Here is a 21,300-nt window from a genome sequence, read left to right as displayed (position 1 = left end):
GTCAGGCCAGTTTTTCGTTGTCAGCTGTGTGTAAAAAGCTGACACCACTTTAACTAACCCAATGATTTGAATATGCTGACAGACATGCGGCATTCTACAAGCCTCAGAGTATCAGATCATGGGAACGAAAGTATTGCGCCAGTTTGTACTTCACAGACTTTTTCTCTGACCACTCCTCCATTGCACTCTGCACTTAATGACCAAGGTCTGAAGCATTCTGGTCAAACAATCAAGCAGTATACGGATATACAGGTGATAAGGCTTCGACTTATATTGGCCCAAATTAACCACTAGCCAGCCTCTGTGTGAAAAAGTTCGTCTCGTGCCGAGAACGCGAGTACAACGTGGCAATGTTATAGTTTTATAATAGCCAACAACGAAGTACCTGGAATGCTTGCTGAACTCTATCGACACTCATCGTCCAAAACAAAATAATTAAACTTCCTGAATAAGCATCATTGAAAGACGGCGGGTCGTGGGGGCAACAAGACGAGATCTGTATGACTCAGCAAGCCGTTTGACTCACCGAGGTGAAGATCACACACCGAGGTGAGGCGGCATGTCGATTGAGTCACTGGAAATTTGACTAGCCCCACGTTCTATTCTGCATGCGCTTCGACTCAACTTCACAACTTTCGCTCAAGCAAATCAGACGTAACACTCCCGACACCGGCAAGATGTCGCACAAGGGCAACAGCGGAAAGGGCAAAAAGTCCACAAAGTCAGGAGGCGAGAGCAAGAGCGAGGATGTTCTCCAGGCGGTTGTAGGTGACATGGCGGGGTATCATACCGATCAAGAGCAGCGCAAGCTCACACTTTATCTTCCAGGTCATCGCCGACTCTTTTCAAGACAGATACAGGCCTTTTACCACCGAAAAGCCAAGAGTAATACTTTGCTCCAAACCCCGGTGTGGTGTATGTGCTCGTTCGTACTAATGAGACTATTCGCAGTGTCTTCTCTCACTCGCAAACGTCCCTCTTATCGAGTACACCCTTGAATTTCTGGCAATGAATGGCGTCAACGAAGTCTACATTTACTGCGGCGCCCATACCGATCAAGTCGAAGATTACATCAACCGCTCTCGATGGTCATCAGCTGCGCGCACATCTCCCTTCTCACATCTTCAATTCGTTCGAGTGGCCGATGCACGCTCAGCCGGTGATGTCCTTCGTGACATGGACAAGCGATCACTTGTCGATGGCGACTTCATCCTCGTAAACGGCGACCTGGTATCTAACATCATGCTCGACAATGCCCTGGCGGCGCATCGAAAGCGCAGAGAAGATAGTGCGGGCAACATTATGACGATGGTGTTGCGCAGTGGTGGAGAGGGCGATCACCGAACAAAGACGAACGGAATTACTCCTATCTTCGTTGTCGATACCAAGACTCAGCGATGTCTTCACTACGATGAGATGGACCCCTTGGCAAGCGACCGATACATGTCATTGGACCCGGCTGTTGTGGACGAACTATCAACCGAGTTCGAAATCCGATCCGACCTCATCGATGCCGAGATCGACATTTGCACACCAGAGGTCCTTGCACTTTGGTCAGAGAGTTTCGACTACGAGCTTCCCCGAAAGAACTTCCTACACGGTGTGCTCAAGGACTGGGAGCTAAACGGCAAGATGATTTACACTGAAATTTGCGAGGAGGGCTACGCGGCACGAGCAAGTAACCTTCAACAGTATGATGCTGTCAGCCGTGATGTTCTTGACCGATGGACATATCCTTTTATCCCAGAGTGCAACATTGTTCCCAGGCAATCGTACCAACGACACATCCATGGCGTCGTAGCCGAACAGGGTGCCTTCTACGCAAACGATGCCAAACTTTCAAATTCTATTATCGGGCGCGACAGCAACATTGGTTCAGGAAGCACCATCTCTAACAGTATTGTCGGTAGAGACTGCAAGATTGGCGCCAACGTTGTTTTGGTGAACTCTTACGTTTGGGACGATACCACAATTGAAGATGGAGCAAAGATACACCAATCTATAGTTGCAGACTCGGCCGTTATCGGCAAGAATGCCACCATACCTGCGGGCAGTCTGATTTCCTTCGGTGTCAACATCAGCGAGGGCGTTACACTACCCAAGGACACTGCGGTCTCTTGTGTCGACGTTGATGGCAACCCCGTGACGCCAGACACCAAGCTGTTTGGAGCCAGCACCAATGCTGCCAAGTTCACAGACCCTGAGGATGAGGACCTCGATGAGAGAGATCCATCTCAACTGCAGAAGAGTCTGATCTACAACTTGGCTCAGTTTAACATCTCTACCTCGTCCGTGTCGACGTTATCTTCCGAAATATCGGAAGGTGACATGGACGAGAACTCGCTGCACATTATGGCCGGCGATCCCTCCCGTCGTACCTCCTTCGCCTCTGACGACGCTGGCGACAAACTTTCTTTCCACAACGAGGCTGTCCACGGTCTTGTCGACGCGCTTCGCGCCCAGTCTGGCGATTTCGACTCGGCCAAGCTCGAATTTATGGGGCTCCGTCTTTCCAACGACGCTTCTGATGCCATGATGCGCCGCGCCGTGGCTAATGCCTTCGCTCATCGCGCCGTAGAGCTCATGACCCCTGAGTATGGCAGCCTCGAACCCAGCAAGGCCGCAGATCGTGCCCTCAACTCTCGTCCAGGCGCAACCAAGTTCATTAATGAAGTGGGTATCGGTCTTGAGGACGACAACGAAGCTGCGCAGGTCGAGTTCATCATCGCTCTTCAAAAGGCCCTCACACGTTCTCAAGGACCAGAACAATCCCGCGTGGGCATTCTTCTCGCAGCAATGCTGCAGCAGCTCTACTCACTGGATATCCTTGAGGAGGAAGGTATTCTAGGCTGGTGGGAGAACGATCGGGCCGTTGAGGGAGAGAGTATGACACTGCTGAAGGAGAAGTGCAGAATGCTGGTTGACTGGCTGGAGAACGCCGAGGAGGAGGACGACAGTGATGACGAATAGACGGCCGGTTTTTATTTTCTATCTCTAAAGATAGTGGAGTTCAAAAGAAATAAAGTAACATGATTCAAATCGATCGGGGCGGAATTCAAAACTCGAACTGCCCAGTTTTACTTGTCTTAGCATGGTATAAGTGAGACACATGAGTATTTGTTTTGATACCCATCCATATATATCGTAATATAAGCTCTCATTGACACTAGAACCCCAGTATAGTCTCCTCGGTCGTATATAGGGGGCTGCCAAGGCACATTCACATGCTTCTTTTCCCCTTATACTGAAAGTATTCTTGCGTTCTTGGGCCGGTCAAGCATTGACTTGTGCTTGCATTTACGGCCACTCTTGCATCAATAATTTTGACAGCCTGAACCACCAAGCCAGTATGCCCCAGGATAGGACCTAAGGAGCCTCATATGGCTGTAACGGGCCGAGATTGCTGACTGAACCTCGCATAATCCGTACAGGACTCGGGTCGTCACAAGTAGCAATATCATCACCCGAGTGTGTATCCAGGCTTGTGATCAAGTTCCTCGAATTCACAAAAGCTGTTGAGACAAGGGCCAACTGTTCAGCTCAGTTCACGCGTTGCCACCCAGGCCACGGAATACTACCACGATGGTCGACCATACTGTAACAAGAATAGAAAGGGTTGCAATAACATCATGATGTTGGTTGCGATTAAGCTGTTGTGATATAATGTTACCCTGGATTTAGTGATTCTCATATCGGTGACCGGTCCAGGATTCCGCTGACCGCATGCCAAGTCCGATAAGCAATATGGCCATTGCGCGTAAGGCGTCCCATCAACGTCGCTCTGCAGTAGGCGATATTTTTGGAAGCTCAGGGGCGTTCGGATATGATGCCTGTATGGGTTCAATATCGCCATAGGCTTGTCTTAACAACTACCCTACACTGAAGCGACTTGAATATCCATCATGTTTAATCAATTCTCAGTTCAAGAAGTTGAGTGAAGTCGCCTGGCCTATAGTGGTTTGTAAATTCAGGGGAAACGTTGCATCGCTGGGTTTGTTCAGGTAAAGCTCGGATAGTTCAGTTCATTAAACGATCGATCTAACAATTGATCACTGTGATAGAGTTGTTGAGATGAGCCTTACTTCACACCATCTCGCATTAACATCTATCATATCTCTTTATTGTATTATTATGTTGGACAATGTACGATTTCTTCAGTATATATAAGCCAAAGTTCTTTCTAGAAGCCGAGTATACATTGCGAGGACTGCTTGTCACCTTGATATCTTACTGCAGTAGGTTCTCCAAACCGTTGGATTTCTCTACATCACCAATGATGAACAGGTATCCTTGCCATTCAATCTTAAGACCTTAGCTTATCCATTGTACCCTATTAGAAGGCCCGAGATATCGTCCACGCGTTCGCCCTGATGCGTTGTAACTATCCAAGCCAATGATTCACTTGGGTCATGATGTTCGTGGTTGCCAAAAATTGTTACTCGCGTCACTCATCATCACAGATGACATGGATGAACGCGTTAGTTCCTGTACATATGTGAATCATTTCCAACAGAAGGAATTGAACGGAGATCATCGCATGATGAAGATAAATTGGCATTTGTGTTAACGTCGGTTTGCATCGCTGCAACCAACCATGACCACAATATCAATCGCGACCCTGAAAATTCAATTCCATGTGTACATCCACCGAGATCGTCGCTGTGGACATGAAAATAGCATATCCAAAAATAGTGATCCAAATCTGGGATGCTGTGTTTTTTTGCCATCTTCGCCTATCACCACCACCAACGTGCCATCAGCCCGTCGGCGCTGAGACTGTACAAGCAATGATCATCCCGCTTCACCACCCGACTTACACAGTCGCAACGGGGGAGACCAATCCAGGTACAGAAAACGTAGAGAGGGGCAGACCTCCCCCAAAAGCGTTTTTGAATGACAGATGCACATGGGTGGACGTGCGATGATGTAGTGATCAACCTGATTGTGTCCGCCTTTGGTTTGGCAGTTCCCAACCAAACTTCAAGCCCTGCAGCACCGAATGCTTCTAGAAGGGGACCCTGATTCATGATACTGGAAAAACTCGAGTTTTTCTCTCTCTTAATCTGAATTCGGAATCTATCAACATACCGCTCCTTTGTAACGCATGCTAGTAGGGGTGGATCCGAGGAGGATCCCGAATGAAATTGAATTGCCGATGATAAGACTATTATTGACTCATCTGTGTAAAAATGGTTAGCAAAGAAGAGATGCCAGCCAGCCTCGCTTGTTGCAAATGACCGCTGGTTAGGTGCACACTGACTAGGTACTCACTGACAGCATTATTGATTGCGACAGTCGTTGAAATGACTGTTATCGAACCAATAGCTGGGAAAGGACATTTTGAACAGCAGCCAAAGCAACAAAACAAACTGTAGGGCCCCGCCACGGGGTCAATCCTTCCAAGGCAGCACACACAGGTCCTTCAGATACTAAGTATCTCTTTGCCCTTTCGCGACAAGATCCGCGACAAGATGTATCTATATATGAGAGACGGAGTATCATCTCCTGAAATGCAGTTGCCGTTACGGCAACTTGAAGCCAAATCGCCCCTGACCGATCGCGATACTGTTTCCAATCACATCAATCAATTCAAATATAAGGTTCGACTATCCTGAGTAATGGCTCGCTGATGGTGGAGAGATACCGCAGGGTTGCATACACAAACCCCGGCACGCGTGGTACAGAATTGTCCAAGGTAGGGCTCATTCCCAGATTGGGTATTACCGGAGAGCACAGTACATAGTAAAGCCTGGCTGATGTTTGTGCGACAAGGACCAAAATAACTACGCCGCGGGTATGGGCCGAGTAATCGCGGTCATTGTGGTGATAATCTGGACCCTTGGCCATAATAAAGAACAATCATCTCTCGATAATAACTGCAAGGCGCTGGGAAAGTTCCACCAATTGGACAGGGGGTATGAAGAGAACTGTCAGTGACAGGCAGGGTAACCAGTCCTACCAACGTTGTGTGTAGGTCAACTGTGCGAAAGTGTAATTCAACAGAATGAATACAACAGAACGGCGGAATGACGTCAACGCCTCCAAAGCTCTGTTCGCGATGTCCTTTATGCGAGGGCATTAATACCCAGATTCAGTCAATGTACACCTCTAACCAACGTGTGACTGAATCAAGGGGGTGCCACGTTGACAGCACTAGCCTGATTGATTTTTTTTGATGCCCCCCATGCTTGTGATGTTTTCGGTTCTTCTTTTCGAGGTGGCCTGCGCAATCTCTGCCATTACCATACTCCATAAATTGTTCCAAGACTTTGATAGGTACTAGAGGTCCCTGAAAGGTTTCAGCCTCGTGGGTAGACTGACGTGGAAATATTTGAAAAGCAAGAATGACATCATGAGCCTGGTCGTTGGCGATGTGGCAGGTCCCATATTCTTGTGACGGGGGGGGGGGGGGGGGCCCTGGTCCATGCAGAGCATGAAGCGACTGATTTGGAGTCTTCTCCGTCCGACATAGCAATGTTTCGATGAGCGCTAATGTTCCGGAAGTCAATCGCACGTCTCACTGCGAGATGCTGCCCTTGTATGGATAGCAGGCTCCAGCTTTCTTGAATCAATGAATAGCGTCGGCATTATCCGCACGGCACTTTCAGCGGCGTACTGCACACAATAGCATTCATTGAATCGAATGCAGCCATCGTACGCCGCCCGCCTTGACTGCCTGCAGGTCATCGCCAGCCAGCTGTCATTTGTGGGGTAGGGTTTTGAGAAACGGCACTTGGTGATATCGCTGCCCTTGTACGAGCTAGAGACTGAGATCGAGGCTCTTAACCAACAAAGTATATCTCGATTAAGGTATAGCCGACTTTGGATAAAGTGATGTCAGCCATGACAAAGGTTGAGAACCTTTCAAATGTTACATAGTACGGCACCTCCAATCTCACAAAAGTTGTTCGACGACAACCCCTGGATAAAGTCACCCTGCCCTGTCAGGAAGGGTGTGAGGGGGGAGAGCGAGGGGAGAGCGTTACATGGCGCGCGCAACTCACCCGGAATTTGCATGGAGTTCACACCAAGATACCCGCATGGTATTAGATGACCGTCGTGAATCACCACCAGCCACACGACGCGATTCGTTACCGTACGATAGGGCACTGATGGCTGACTTGCCGGGCGATTGCACGGATACCAAACACAGATTTCCAGGCAAGAAGAAAAATTGAGAAAGCTGAGAAATGGGTGGAGTCTGCACAAAGGGTTCCGAACCATGGTACATAGTATTGCGCCCAAACGCAACTGCCGAGCGATCGCTAAGTGAATATACATAAGAGCAGCGCTCCAGGAATATTGTGTCACTGACGTAATGATTAGACGGCAACTTACTGAACATTGTAATTCGGAAAATAGCTTCTCAGCCAAAACTGAAAAAGACAATCGATTCGCCCAACTCGTGCCAAAACAACTGTAAAGCACAGACACTGACTGATGAGTGTAAAGGACAACCAGCAGAGTACGGGGTACAGGACAGAGTACAATTGGCTCAATACCCATTTCAATCCACAAGCCTGGCAGCGGCACGGTCCTGCATCTGCTGGTGGCACACCCGCGACGGAACATGCAATTGTCGGAGCCATGCCGTGGGACTTGGCTGGGGTCAGGATGCTCTCCGAGATGGCTCCAGATGGGACCTGGCAGGGTAGCCCTGGCGAAGGAAGAGCACCGTGGCTGCTTCTAGCAGAAGCTCTGTAGGAGCTACTCAATTGAGACACCTCTAGCTTCGGCCAAAAGAGCTTCAAACACACGGTACCAATCAATTGGGGAACACGGGATCTGGCCATTGTATGCTGTTGGCGCATCGACGTTGGAGATTGCAATTGAAGTAAAGGGAAAACTGTTTCGAACTGTTAGACGCATGAATCTGTGATAACAAGAAACATACCGCATTTTTTCTACCATTTGAAATCCAGCAGCTGACGGCTATACGGATATGGCCCGTCATCATGCAGATTGCCTTTCCATATTATAGGTAGGTGCCTTAGAACCAACGCATATGACCTTCATCTCGGGGCTCAGCGAAGAAGGAAATCGGTGCGCGAAGACTATTTTTTTAACGCCTTAATCGCTGTCGGTCGATTCGAAATTGTTTGCCCATGGTTGCCAAGGGCCACTTGATCGTCTTGGTGTTTGGTACGTGTAAGCCATCGTTGCTAGTCACTTATACCGCTTGTGATATAGGGAGAGGAGGGTCTTGACTTTCCGCATCGAGGAAACGTAGGCAAATATGATAATGACAAAAGTCCGGCATAGGAGAGAGAAAAGAATTGCTGAAAGTAAACATACAAATTACGGCAAAGGATTGATAATTCTAGAGAAGATGTTTCCCGTTTCCCGTTTCTCATTTCTCGGCAGGAGGTTAGAACAACGCTCCAATAATTTTTAGTAAGGTGCCCTTACATGAAGGCGACAGCCCACGCGTAAAGCCACACGGCCAACGCCACAATTACGACTTGGCGTCGCATATCGTGCTACCTGTGCCGCGGCAGACGCTTACAAGACAGGCAATGATCAACGAAATAAGAGTACAGCACCATAGATCGACTTACAATTGGAAGAGATGCTGTTGATAGAATCGATCTAGGCTGTGGCGCGCGGTGAGAAATCGCCTCCCATTGTGGCTGTGAAGCTGTAACCGAACCCCGAATATTGGATTGTTTGTTTGTATATCAAGGATGTGCGGGGCGAACAACATCCAGAATCCTCACATGTAAAAGTATCCACGTATCGACGCTCAATCTAGAGTATAAAATGAAGATCTTTTGATTGAACAGGCAGCAAACGGCTGCAGTACCAAGACCTGGGCTAGGCTAGACTAGGGGAGGGGAGGGCTTCGGAAACCGCTACAAACGCAGCATGGCTTTTGCAATTGGCATTCCCAACGTCCGGGCCAGGCTGAATCAGGACAAGCTGGTCAAGTGAAATGGTTCGATTGTGAGAGCTAGTAAACTTGTTCGATCCAAACCAGAGAGAGGATGATAAGCTAGAAGAAACCCTCGGCGCCACGAAGACTACTCCGTAAGTAGGTACCGGTACACTTTTATGTAACGACCTAAAAAGGAAGGGTAGCACCAAGGCCAGGATGCTGAATATTGAGAATCTGGAAGGGTTCAACACAGCCACACGGGAAGAAGAGCAGGTTGCTTCCAGCCTCAGAGCTATCATCGATAGACGACTGACTACACGTAGTACTGCAAATATCTAGGCCATCACAGCCTAAGCCAACGACATGCCACGACACTGTACAGCAGAACACAGCACAAGAAACTGCAAGCTGATTTGGACAAGGTAATCTCGCCATACATAGAGGTCATGGGATGCCCTGGTCAGGTGGCTGACCTCAAAAGGGAAGGCTCTCTAAACAGAGGTCATGGTCGGGCCGTGGATGTGATGCAGATGAGAGGAACGGATAGGAACCCATCCGTCATGCCGCCAGACCAGGTAGACCTCCCCATGCCCTGTCCAGAATCCTACCGTGATCAAGTAGGGCTCTTCATACATTCATAAGTACGGGTTCAGTTGTAGTGCTTTCCTAAAGAAACAGTCCTCAACCAATAACGGACTGAAAAGATATAGGCAGCAGGGGGTATAAGGGAGCACAGCACAACACCATGCATATTACGGCGCGAAACGGGAGATGAGGTATGGCATGGCATAACATGACTTAACACTGGATCGCATCGGTTGCGCGCCGTGTTAAGATTTCCGTCCATCCCAAGTACAGTATGCGGATCATTAGCGGCAGCTATGCATGGAGTACTGTGCAGTACTATGTGTCAACCGTAGGAAGAATCTACTAAGAGGAAAAGATAGGGATTTCTTTTTGACAGCGGGTAATTAGATACTACATGACTCTCTCTGGTTTGCCGGTCGAGATTGCCATGAGCGCAAGTACCAGTGTTGCGCGGCATTTGGGGAGAAACGAAGAGGAATACAGAGTAGCGAGAAGAAGAAAAAAAAAGTCTCAAACAATGGCTCATTTTCCATGCCCCAGGCATCTGGCCATTCCACTGTCGATGAGGGGTGATTTTGGTGTGGGCAGCCGATGGTCGACAACGTCTTCATGGGATAGGATCCGATGACAGAGGAAAGTTCCGATCCAGCTAGTGCTCGACTGTGGGCTTGGGACCTCCACATCCCACGACTCTGGCGTTCCTGCGTAAGGGTTACCGCTGTTGTATCCGAAGCGCTAGGACCACTGCCTTTTATTTTGGTAGATATGGAGTGGAGAGTCTGGTCTGTTCTGTGAGTTCTGTAATGCCCGGGCGGGCCCCCGCCTGGACGGAGTTTTGGGTGCTGTCGGGCCTCTACAGAAAATGGATCCCTGGGGAAAACAACGGGATGGAAATGGGATAATGCTGGGGGGCACCAATTTACTGACTGCAGGCAATCGAGCCTCCTCACCCCTCACTTCTATACGTAGTAGTTTCCCTCTGTTAAAGCCACTCTCAAACACCCGTTCTAATGCACTTCTATGGATTCTCAAAGACCTGAAGGAACTAACACGACTCTCAAAAGGTCCACAACGGACTTAGAGCTGCCATGGCGTCACTGTCTGTGGTCTCTCCCTTGCCCGCTCGCTCAATTTCTTAATGTAACTGTCCTGTCACAAGCCTCACAAGCCACATGCCTCTTTGGTTCCACCAAGGAAGACCAACCATAGGTCCATCTGGATGGGGCGTCGCCATGACTGCCCGAGACGAATGAGCGGCTCCATACGTTCCTGTCTTCCTTCCTGTTCCACCCATCGACGGTTTTCTCCCACTAACATTTTTCTTCTAATAACGACCAAGCCACTTCTTCTTCATTCTGTCCCCTCCTCTGCTCCTCTCCCCACCCGACTGACTGTCCTGCACATCCATACATGTACGTACAGAGTACAGTGCAGTATGCAGCAAAAGACAAGGGTTTTGGTTGCCCGCCGACCCTTGTCCGACCCTAGCGGATGAGAAGGCTTCTGGGATCAGGGCCCCCCCTTGCTCGGTTGGTCCATTGCTTTGACCCCACAGGCTCCTGGGAATCGATGGACATGCTGGTATGAGTGTATGTCCTTCTGACTCTACCTGCAGTACGCAGGTGCATAGATGAGCAACACAACAATCGTTAAGCATGATGATCGAGTCTCTTCAGTATCGGGAGTGGCAGACATAAGTAGTATGATTAAGCCACGACGTCGAAGGCACGTATACCTCAGCAGTTCAGCTCAGGCCACCCGGAGGTTTGATCAATATCACTACGACTGAAGATAAGTACACATAGCACAGTATGCAGTGCAACAGACAGCCACAAACGCAACGGGAACAACAACGACATTTCCCACAGCACAATATCCGTATTCACCTTGCCCATCTCTTCTTTCTTTATTTTAGGCGGCATCCCGGCACTATGGACAAGCCAGCTTCGGTCGCCCCCAAAATTGTCATCCACTCTCCTCACACACTGTAACTGCTTGGCCCGACGTTATTTCAACAGTTGTAAAACGCACAATAACAACTATCCGCTAAGACGTCTCCGTTCGAGCCCAGATCACTAAACGTATTTCTTTCTTCCTAACGCCGTGCTACAGTTCAGCTTTGCACGCCTCGCGCACTCAGAAACGGCAGTTGAATAATAATAGCGCAGCGCATACTGTATCCACACATAGAGTAGACGTTTAGGATGACCTCTGCTGTTCAGCTTGGTTAAAACAGATATCGCGGCATCACTCAAGATCACGGCGTTACGTCGCATTTCGACACTCAGTCACTCCCCCCAAAAGACGTCCTAGCGTTTGACACAGCACAGGCGCAAAACCGTGCGACACAAGTACACAAGGTACACTTTTCGCTGCTTACTGCGTACACCCCTCCTCCGATTCCCGTCCAACTCAGCCATTCGATCCACGACACCGCCTCGGCGCCCCAGCCCAGAGCTTGGGACGTGGGTACGAGGTACTTGGGGACATCAAAGTCAGATCCTCCTTCTCCGTCGAGTCTCTTCACCCTCCTCCTCCGACGGGACTGACGACAGGTCCCCACCACTCCTCCAATATACCCTTACCTTCTCTAGCTTACCCTTCCTGACCCTTCCTAATTACTACCTACACCACCCACTACAATATCCCACGAGTTGACGCACCTCTCTACCTTTACTTCTACCTTCCTCTGTTCTACTTCATCCTCTACCTATACCCTTCGCGATAACCTGTCGCTCTCTGTCAACACTCGCTCACTACAGCTGGCTTGCCTCTTCCCTCTATCTTGCCGTTATAACGCGCCTAACGGTTACCGCGATTAACGCTACTCGCTCCCACCAGCGACACCAGCCATAGCCCACAAATCCGCTCTTACAAGAACACCCTCGACGCCTCGTCTCTGAAATCAACAAATAACATCAGCAACTGCTTCGCATAACCACTTCCGAGCTTTGCGCACACGAACTTTGGCCGTACACCTTCTATATCGCCGACTCTCCATATCGGAAGATATTGTTCTTTAAACTGCGCTGCGCCAACGACTGCTCGATCGTTGCTTTCTCGAGACGGCCTAAACCGCTCGTCTCGACATGTTTCGACAAAGGTATGTTATTTGTATTTTTCTTTCCTTGAGCGCTCGAAGTGTATCCAAGGAAATCGGGAAAAGATATGACACTTTTCAGTATGCTAACAATCTTTCCAGGACGAGCTCTCAAAAGCCGGGGGATGAGCTACTAGCAAACTTTCGCCAGCAGTTCCCCGACCTTGCTGCTGTCAGCACGTCGTCTACAGCGCCAGGTATTTCGCAAACTACCGGTGCTGAAAACGCTCCCGGCCTACCTCTGCCTGAACGGTAAGTTCTTCTATTGCAACTATATAGCAGGGCGCTTTGCGCGCGCAGCTCGGTCGTTGACTCCAGGCGCAGACGAAAGTAACCTTACTGACTTGATCTTGCAGACATAATCTTAGTCAAGATGCATTCCGCGACCAAGACCCAACTCCAAGGGCCACCAACGATCCTTGGAGGTTTACACCCTCTCTTCTAGATCCTAACTCCATGTCTTTCGCCAGCTTTGCCAACGCCCCTCCTGGGTATTACACTCCCACCCCCGGAGGCAACAACACCCTGTTCCACCCTCAGGCTGGTGACTTACACACGCCAACGATGGGTCTAGGCATGGGTTTGAACACACCTCTGTCTATGCCTACATCGGGCGACTCTATGCACCCAGGCGCCGCTCAACCAGTTATGGACATGTCCGGCTTCCAGGCATTGCAACCGCATCAGTTCCACCACTTTAATCCCTTCATTCAAGCACCTCCGCCTCAGCCAACATTTGCACCCTCGAGCTTTGTGCATCAAGATACAGGCTACGAGACCATGGACCAGGATGGGTCGCCGATGGACTCGGATCCTTCAGAAGAGCGCATGTCCTCCATTGGTGCCACCCTTCACAAAAACACACCCATGATGAGTCTGCAATCGCGGCAGTTCTCAAGTGGCCATATGTCTCATCCACTCCCTGCGTCGGCTGAGAAGTTTCGATTCCATTCAACTCTAAATGCCCCTACAGCCATGATCAAGCACGCTGATGAAATTCCTGTCACTTATCTCAACAAGGGGCAGGCTTACTCGCTTTCTGTTGCCGACACTAATGCCACTATGCCTGTTGCGCCCGGTACGAAATACCGTACCTTTGTGCGCGTATCCTTCGAAGATGAGCAACAACGACAACGGCCAGGTGTCTGCTGGGGTCTTTGGAAGGAAGGCCGAGGCACCAATGAGGCCCACCAAAGAGGCGGAAAGCTCCAAGCAGTTGAATATGTGGAGGCAGGTCAGCCGGCCGAAGGTGACGACAAGAGAACTCGTGTGGAGCTAGAGTCTTCTTCCTTCGACGGCTTCTGCGTTACATGGACGCCTGGTATTAACGGCCCTCCCGAGGTCAACATCGCAGTTCGCTTCAACTTTCTCTCCACCGATTTCAGCCATTCGAAGGGTGTCAAGGGCATTCCCGTAAGGCTTTGCGCAAAGACTCACCCTATCCCTTGCGACCCCTCACAGCCAGCCGCCGATGCCAACCCTGAAATCTGCTACTGCAAGGTCAAGCTTTTCCGCGACCACGGCGCTGAGAGAAAGCTTTCAAATGATGTAGCACATGTCAAAAAGTCTATCGATAAGCTTAAGCAGCAAATCGCTCAGGCTGAAAGTGGTTTGAAAGACTTTGGCAAGCGAAAACGATCCAGTGGCGCTGCGAAGATTGGAGAGCCGCAACGACCCGGCAAAGTCCAAAAGCACAAGCGAACATGGTCCATGTCTTCAGCTAGTTCTGCTGGAGGCGGCGCGAGAGTGACTATGGAGGAAGACTTACACTTCAAGCTTCAAACTCTGCAAGACATGTTTACTAGTACACGCCCTGTCAGTGTGCTGTTCCTCAGGGGTGATGAACCCGACGACCCTGACTTACACCCAGTGTCCCTTCCTGGAGATATTTCACCCCTAACCAAGCCGGGAGAAGGTCCCAACTGGCAGGCCAGAAGCGGGCGAAGCTCAGCTGCAGGTTCTATGATATCGCCTTCGCCTAGCTCCTTGTCACTAGTATCGCAGGCGTCTGGTATTGGCGCAGGCAATCAATGGAAGAATTTCGACTCCGTGCCGGGTGGTGAAGTGTCACGCAAGGGCTCTGAGCAACCCACAAGGATCAACAAGGGCGACGATGATGGCAGCCTCAGTGGATGGATTGAGGCTCTTGGCGTCGACACATCCTATCGACCACCCCAGGATCGCAGCCCGAAACCCGTGGCATGCTTTTACATTCAACAACGAAGCTCGAACGACTCCGGAAATGCTGATTACCACCGTGCTATTTACCTGATGCAGCGCACGCTCCAGGAGCTCAACGACCGAATTGCAGCCAAGTGGGGTATCGACTCTTCCCGAATCCTACGCACGATTCATTCCATTCAAAACGGCCTCGAGGTGGAGATGGATGACGATGTGGTTCAAGAGCTCAAGGAGGGCCAAGATATGACTCTTGAGATTCAAGAGGTCACAGGGCAATCTGCAATCAAGAGGGAGTGGGAAATGGCCGTGGATCCTGTCGAAAACATCACGGAGCCCAACGACAAGTCACAAAGTGGTTTCGTCCTTCGCCTCACTTTCTAATCACTCTCTACATTCAGTTTCTTTATTATCCTTTTTTTTTCCTTGCCTATTCGCATCTCCGTTTCGGACTGCGTTTGACGATGGTTTGCAGCGACAAACAACACATGGGTCTAGACTAGGGTTTGTCTTCTTTTGCTTGGTTCTCTCGCCTGTCGCCAGGTTGAGCACACGATTGCATATATATACGGACAGGGATATTGGCTCTGGGGGCGTTGACAACTGCTCCTCTTCTTCAAAAATGATACCACTGGTTTTTCTTCTTTATTCTTTTCGTCGGCACTGCGGAAGATCAGGTGATCGACGGCTCTGTTTTTTTTTGTTTTTGTTTTTGTTTTGCTTTTTCGACTTCTTCTCTTAATGCTGTTTGTCTTTATATCATATTGTACGAACGGGTGGTTTGTTGTATGCCGCAGGATCACGGCAACATGGGATGGCAAGAATTTCGGACCGCTCTCAATCTATCTCGACAAAGATCACACCGACCACTATGCACTGGATTCGGATTGGTCGGATGTCCCTTGTAAAGATTCATCAGATGAGAGTGCACTCTTGGCGGCTACTGTGCAAGTGGGTCTGTTCTGGATACCTTTTTCCCACTTTCATTTCGCAAGCAGTATCCATTTGTGTAATGGCTTATTGAAGCTGTTTCTTCTCTATCCGTCTCCAACCGAAAGCAACAATATATCACGCTACGATGCCATCCCAATCTCAATCACATTGAAATAATACCAAGAAACGCACACGGATCGCATTCTCACACCAAGGGGGACACAGCGAGTCCAACGCACATGGAACCAGAGACTCACGAAGTAATGCTAGTAGGATATGGGGCGAGAAGGGATGGGATAGGATATCGACCTTGTTCTTGAGAAACATCACATACATATTCTACCATATACAATACCCATACTTTTGAGACATGCTTTGGTTCTTGATCACCATCTGACGATGGTTCTCCATAGTCTCAAACCGTCAGATGAACAACGCACAGTTCTATCAAGCGGTGACAAATGCTCTCGAACCACCTTGCTCTTGGAATCTAGTGGGCAAGGTCTCAGTGGAGGACCAGTTTGACACTCAACGGGCGCTATTCGTCGCTATCTAACGTAGGCTAATTTCGCCGAAACCAAAGATGGCACCATCCGTGTCTCTCTCTTCACTAAGACCAACGGGCTGGTTGCGACGCCCTGGGAAACTACACGCCAACAACCCATGCTATTCAATGTATCGATAATTCGATATAGACAAATCATGATAGGCCGGTCGCAGGCTATCGTTTCGTGGCTAGTGAACAACCAACACGAGCATCAAGGGTCGAGAATTAAAGGGCTAAACCCCATATCCTAGCCAAGCCGGACTTTGTGGCCGGTGTTGATAAGTGACTTACAAGCGCCAAGCGGGCATGAACGATTAGAAAGAAGAAGGTCAACAACCCCGAGAGATCTTTCGTCCCACGACAAGCTACATGCATATGGGCTGCACCAGAAACCCAGCATGATATGAGGCAGAAGTTTACTTCACTTTGCCAAGGGGGGATCGAGCCGTATTCCGAGGAGATCACTATGTCAGAACGAGGTTATTGGTTGATTGAAGAACATGCCAAGCTGAAGTCAAAGGAAACGAAGTGCCGAGCTTAGCCACCTGTGGCGAGGTGGTTTGCGTGTCCCCGGACGATGTGGCTATCCTTTGGGGTAGCATCAAGGACGGGAATCCATTTAACGTTGTGGCTCGTGAGGTCTTCAAATTCAGCTCATCTCGATTGGGGAAAACGCTTAAGGATATTGACGTGTTAGCGATGTTTCATGAATGAATGGCGCACAGGGCACCTGGGCCTTTGATTTGTTGCATCGAAATGTTTTAATCTGTGATGCGTTGTCTAGCGGACTCGCTTGAGGGAAATGCAAAGAGGCACCCCAGCCCAATACTATGGCACAGCATCGTATCGCATCGCATCGCATGAGAAAGGAAGCTCACTTCACCGAGTTCACACGTACGATCCAAACACATCATGTTTAACCGTTCTGCATCGGGTCGAATCTTTTGAAGCGCCTTCTGGTGCATGGTTTCCTCATCCATGTCGTTATTGGCTTGGCGGAAGAGTCTGGATCATCGCATCGGCGATTGCAAAGACAAGGTAAGGTTGTAGCCTGCCTCGTTACTTTGCTACAATTCAGTACAATGCTCTGCTCTGCTATACTGTGCTGTGCTTGTGCTGTACACAGCATCTCGGTCGGCAACGTCTTTCCGTACCCCTTGGGCATGCGAGATTGTATAATCATGCAACCACCTGTTGCATCGCTACCTTCATTTTTGGAATACCATCCCACGTCACGATCATGAAAGTGATGGTCACTAGCCACAATCGATCAGTTCGCGCCTCAGGGGAATTATCGTTCACTGTACTCTGTACTCTGTACCTCACTCTTGTTCATCATCGCAGCTCAACTCAGCTCAGCTCAGCAAGGGTCGATTTGCCTATCTGTCAACGGGCCGGATGAGACATCCATCCATCCACACTCACAATCTCGACCAGTGGTGTGGCCTGTTAATCGCCACACGGCAATGAGCCACATGTAATATCATTTTTCAACCGCGTGTGTGGCGATATGTCTTCATATCAATGAAACCCCATTTTTGGCTGGCTCTTCTGATATGCCAAATTATCTCCAGCCGAGAATAGAAATACAGTATGGCACAGTATGTACCTGTGGCTTGTCAACTCTCAGAGGGGGCGTGTGATATGTCTGGAGGGGGATCGGCAAGCGTCGAGCCACAAGTCACTCTACATCATGAGCCATTTGTTCATAAGCCATCGGGGTTCAGGCTAACTGCAACGGCGCTGGAAGATCTCGTGGTCCAGAGCTAAAAGAGACTTTAGCGGCCCAGGCCACTTTAACCGTCTGCGACCGTTGGATGGTGTCTTTTTGCGAGGAGAGGAGACGAGTACGATTGACATTGGTGAGAAGAACAAAATGACTGGACCGTTCACAGTCGAGCCTAGGGCAAGTGTCGTGCTGTGATATTGTTCAGATATTGTTCAAACAATACTGTCACTAGCTTGGCCTCAATCACGGTCCCAAGAAGGAGGATGATTCGTGAAGATTTACCTCGCAGGATCGATACAGGAACCCGCTTGTGCGCTGTGCATTGAGCATCCAATGACATCTGTCAATCAGCTAGGCATGCTTCCTGTTCTGGCAGGTTGAGGGCATTCAGCCACAGTATGGTTTCGTACAGTACTCAAGCTGTGTCCAAGAGATATGAGACTTCACTGGGGCTGGAGCTGTTACCCCTCGCTGCTGTGGCTCGCTGCTCTTGAACCACCATGACGCAAAGCGAACGCCACTCATAATGTGCGGTGCGGTTCCGGCTGTACACTCTGTCCTTGTACCAACAAGGTGCGGGGTCCCTCGGCGTGGGAATATCGAGTGTCAAATCCTTAAAAAAGGTCTGTCGGGGACTCGGGGTCGAGTCGAGAAAGAGTGATCTACGGTCTAGATCCGAGCGAGTGACTGCCGATCTCTGTCGAGGCCTGAAGCTGCATGGCATGCTCTGAGAGGGACAAATGATAGCAGTCCTCCTGGCAAGTTCCGACAAGTGGCCGAAGATGATGTTTAAGCCATTACGAATATTCTCCCTTTGAAAACACACAAGAGGCCTCCCGTCCATCCTGGATTCCACCGTCTATCTTGTTACTTTGGGCGTTGTCTCGTCACATACGTGTGTATGCGTATGTGCGTGCAGTGAGTGTATAGAGCAGAGCTCAACTCAATCTAAACTCTCAGCATACACCACAAGGTCAATCGAATTTCGGCCTTAGCCGCTACTACCGATATCCCAGGAACTTCTCTACCCTCGGTCGGCAAACTTCTTTTGTGCTTAGTTGGGTTCCATCGTGCCTGCGATTGATATAGCAAGGCCCTAGGATCCCTGGATGCGTTCGATCGATCGATAGTATGCACCAGATCCCGATGATCATGAGAAATGCCGATGGCCGGTACATGGTAATTTAAAAAATTGCATACGCGTGTCCAAACCGTGGGCCTTTTTTCTTCTCCGTTCGGGGCTTGATATGCAGCCCTGCGCTCTTTGTTTGAAACTTCGTCTTCTGTCCTGAGTCATAAGGACTGGGCAAAAGACGGTAAATGCCCAACGAGAATTCATGCCTCTTGAGGCGAGCGACGCTACGATAATCATGCCCGCACCCCTTCTTGTCTCAACTTGGCCCATCATCACCTGGCCGCTGGAGAGGCCCATCATCTTCAAGGTAAGAAACAACTGGTGTTAAAAAAAACATAGATTATTCAACCCCACAAACACGGGCCGCACATGCATCTGCCCGCTGCATATGTGACACATGACGGGACGAGTGAAGGACCGATACGGGATATCGTTCACCAACGCCGTAATGCTACAATGCCATCTCATGAAGTCGACCAATATTTTGGCCAACCATCTTTTTATGCAACTTATTTCATTTTCGTAAAATGATGATTTGTCAAAGACGGATCTTGGTTGTATTCGAGTCTATACATCTTGGGCTCATTGTTTCTCTCATGATGTTATCTTGGCTTCTTGTGAGAGAGACCTGATTGATTGAAAAGGATAGACAGTGTTTTCATCAACACGTTCTTCTCAACAAGTATAATAGGTAAGACTACCAAGTTATAACAAGCGAAAAGCATAGGTTACTCAAGATTCAGCGTAATCTGGCCTTCCACCTCGCTATATCCTTCGGCCGTTGCTGAATATTAATCGAGGCACTCAGTTTCCCAATACAGGTAATATTGAGGAATCCTCATCCCTATGCTCTCTCTCGGATCCGATGCACGAACTTGAGTTGCCATGTTAACCAATAGGAAGCTGATGTGCCCTTGCAAACTCGTAGCATTATACGCATTTCCAGCTAGGTATCATAGTTAATCTTCAGCAGCCTTGTCTAGTATTTCGCGGATAGTTTTTGCATAGTCCTCTCCATCCCCTTTGATCCCACCAAGCACAACTGTCTTGTCGCGTGACTTCATGCCGTGCGTCAACTGTAGGCTGGATTTGGGCACACCGAGGATTCCGCTGAGGACCTGAACAACAGCCTTGTTGGCCTCGCCCTCTCTCGCTTGAGCGGAGACGCACAGCTCAATGGCATCTTCTGTCACTGCTATGACACCCTCGCGGTTCTTGCTGGCTCCCGGTTTCACGTGAAGCTGAAGATGCAGAGAGCCCAGAGGGGACTTTTTGGAGCCGGTGACGAAGCGGATGGCGCTAGACGACGCCATTCTAAAAGGTACAGAGAATGCAATGGTATGCTGAGTATGATAGGTATGCAGTCAAGTGTGAGGGGTAGGTTCACCTTGCCTTGGAGCTGAATGAATGTTATGCTCGGATAGAAGGATGATGATGCTGCCACTGGACTCATTGAAATAGTTTGTTGAATGAAGGTTTTCTTGGCTACCGGCACATCCATCCAATCCATTGGACTCGACTCTATCCGCCCATTGATATTTTTATCCCTACCTCTAGCACTCTATTCCACTAGCACTGCCTGAGATGCGGCGTTTGTCGCCTGTAGAAGCGCTGAAGCCCCAGGTCTGGTCAGCTGTGGTACCCATTAGAGGCGCAACTACAGCTGCAGTTACCCTGCGCCGGCTCCCGCTGCCGCCCCACCGGCCCTTGACTCTACAGGGTCAACAAACTTGGACTTCAACTACATCATCGGATATCGACATTTCACAACCGCCAAAACTCAATCGGCACCGATACCCAAAAGCCAGCTGCACGCTCACTGCTTACCCTACCTCAAAAGCGGCAACCGTCTCAAGCTGCTATCACAGATTCAGTCTCCCAGGCGCCATGGCCTCGGCCTTCAGCGCATACCATGGCCCTACTGCCGTCGCGTCGCAACATACTGTCACGGCTTTAGGGCGATGGTCTATTCTGAATCACGCTTTGCCAGGTTCGTGAGCTTTCTGTATTTTATTTTTATTGTAGTCTACTTGTGCCTGAAATTGCGACTAACCTGTAACAGCCGCCGATAAAATTCAAGCTCTTCACGTCTACGATTTTGACAACACATGTGAGTCTGCACTCGAACGAACCGACAAACATTGTATCGCACGAATCTAACATGACCCAGTATTCAAAACCCCCTTACCAAACCCCCAACTCTGGAACGGTCCCA

The 21,300-nt window shown here is 49.5% G+C and overlaps 6 protein-coding genes across 6 annotated transcripts; 3 read left to right on the top strand and 3 right to left on the bottom strand.

The window, feature by feature from the left end:
• Positions 1 to 608: 608 nt before the first annotated feature.
• On the top strand, positions 609 to 2,970 carry FGSG_06358 (uncharacterized protein; the record flags this gene model as incomplete). Its single annotated transcript, XM_011326717.1, has 2 exons — positions 609 to 764; positions 952 to 2,970. 2 exons carry the CDS (start codon positions 609 to 611, stop codon positions 2,968 to 2,970), a joined length of 2,175 nt encoding a protein of 724 aa, XP_011325019.1.
• A 1,636-nt stretch (positions 2,971 to 4,606) lies between these two features.
• On the bottom strand, positions 4,607 to 5,027 carry FGSG_12911 (uncharacterized protein; the record flags this gene model as incomplete). Its single annotated transcript, XM_011326716.1, has 2 exons — positions 4,607 to 4,702; positions 4,818 to 5,027. 2 exons carry the CDS (start codon positions 5,025 to 5,027, stop codon positions 4,607 to 4,609), a joined length of 306 nt encoding a protein of 101 aa, XP_011325018.1.
• A 1,064-nt stretch (positions 5,028 to 6,091) lies between these two features.
• On the bottom strand, positions 6,092 to 7,793 carry FGSG_12910 (uncharacterized protein; the record flags this gene model as incomplete). Its single annotated transcript, XM_011326715.1, has 5 exons — positions 6,092 to 6,489; positions 6,522 to 6,820; positions 7,005 to 7,201; positions 7,339 to 7,376; positions 7,559 to 7,793. 5 exons carry the CDS (start codon positions 7,791 to 7,793, stop codon positions 6,092 to 6,094), a joined length of 1,167 nt encoding a protein of 388 aa, XP_011325017.1.
• Positions 7,794 to 8,865: 1,072 nt separating this feature from the next.
• On the top strand, positions 8,866 to 9,516 carry FGSG_06357 (uncharacterized protein; the record flags this gene model as incomplete). The annotated part of the gene is made up of 4 exons (XM_011326714.1): positions 8,866 to 8,922; positions 8,978 to 9,027; positions 9,070 to 9,197; positions 9,317 to 9,516. The coding sequence occupies 4 exons, from the start codon at positions 8,866 to 8,868 to the stop codon at positions 9,514 to 9,516; spliced, it is 435 nt and encodes a 144-aa protein (XP_011325016.1).
• A 3,036-nt stretch (positions 9,517 to 12,552) lies between these two features.
• On the top strand, positions 12,553 to 15,965 carry FGSG_06356 (uncharacterized protein; the record flags this gene model as incomplete). Its single annotated transcript, XM_011326713.1, has 3 exons — positions 12,553 to 12,566; positions 12,666 to 12,815; positions 12,920 to 15,965. The coding sequence occupies 3 exons, from the start codon at positions 12,553 to 12,555 to the stop codon at positions 15,123 to 15,125; spliced, it is 2,370 nt and encodes a 789-aa protein (XP_011325015.1). The 3' UTR covers positions 15,126 to 15,965.
• A 4,079-nt stretch (positions 15,966 to 20,044) lies between these two features.
• On the bottom strand, positions 20,045 to 20,398 carry FGSG_12909 (uncharacterized protein; the record flags this gene model as incomplete). The annotated part of the gene is made up of 1 exon (XM_011326712.1): positions 20,045 to 20,398. One exon carries the CDS (start codon positions 20,396 to 20,398, stop codon positions 20,045 to 20,047), a length of 354 nt encoding a protein of 117 aa, XP_011325014.1.
• Between the last annotated feature and the right edge of the window lie 902 nt (positions 20,399 to 21,300).

This window comes from Fusarium graminearum, chromosome 3, assembly GCF_000240135.3.
Source record: "Fusarium graminearum PH-1 chromosome 3, whole genome shotgun sequence".
NCBI lineage: Eukaryota > Fungi > Ascomycota > Sordariomycetes > Hypocreales > Nectriaceae > Fusarium > Fusarium graminearum.
Note: the sequence above shows the minus strand (reverse complement) of the source record. Positions and strands in the feature narration are given on the sequence as shown.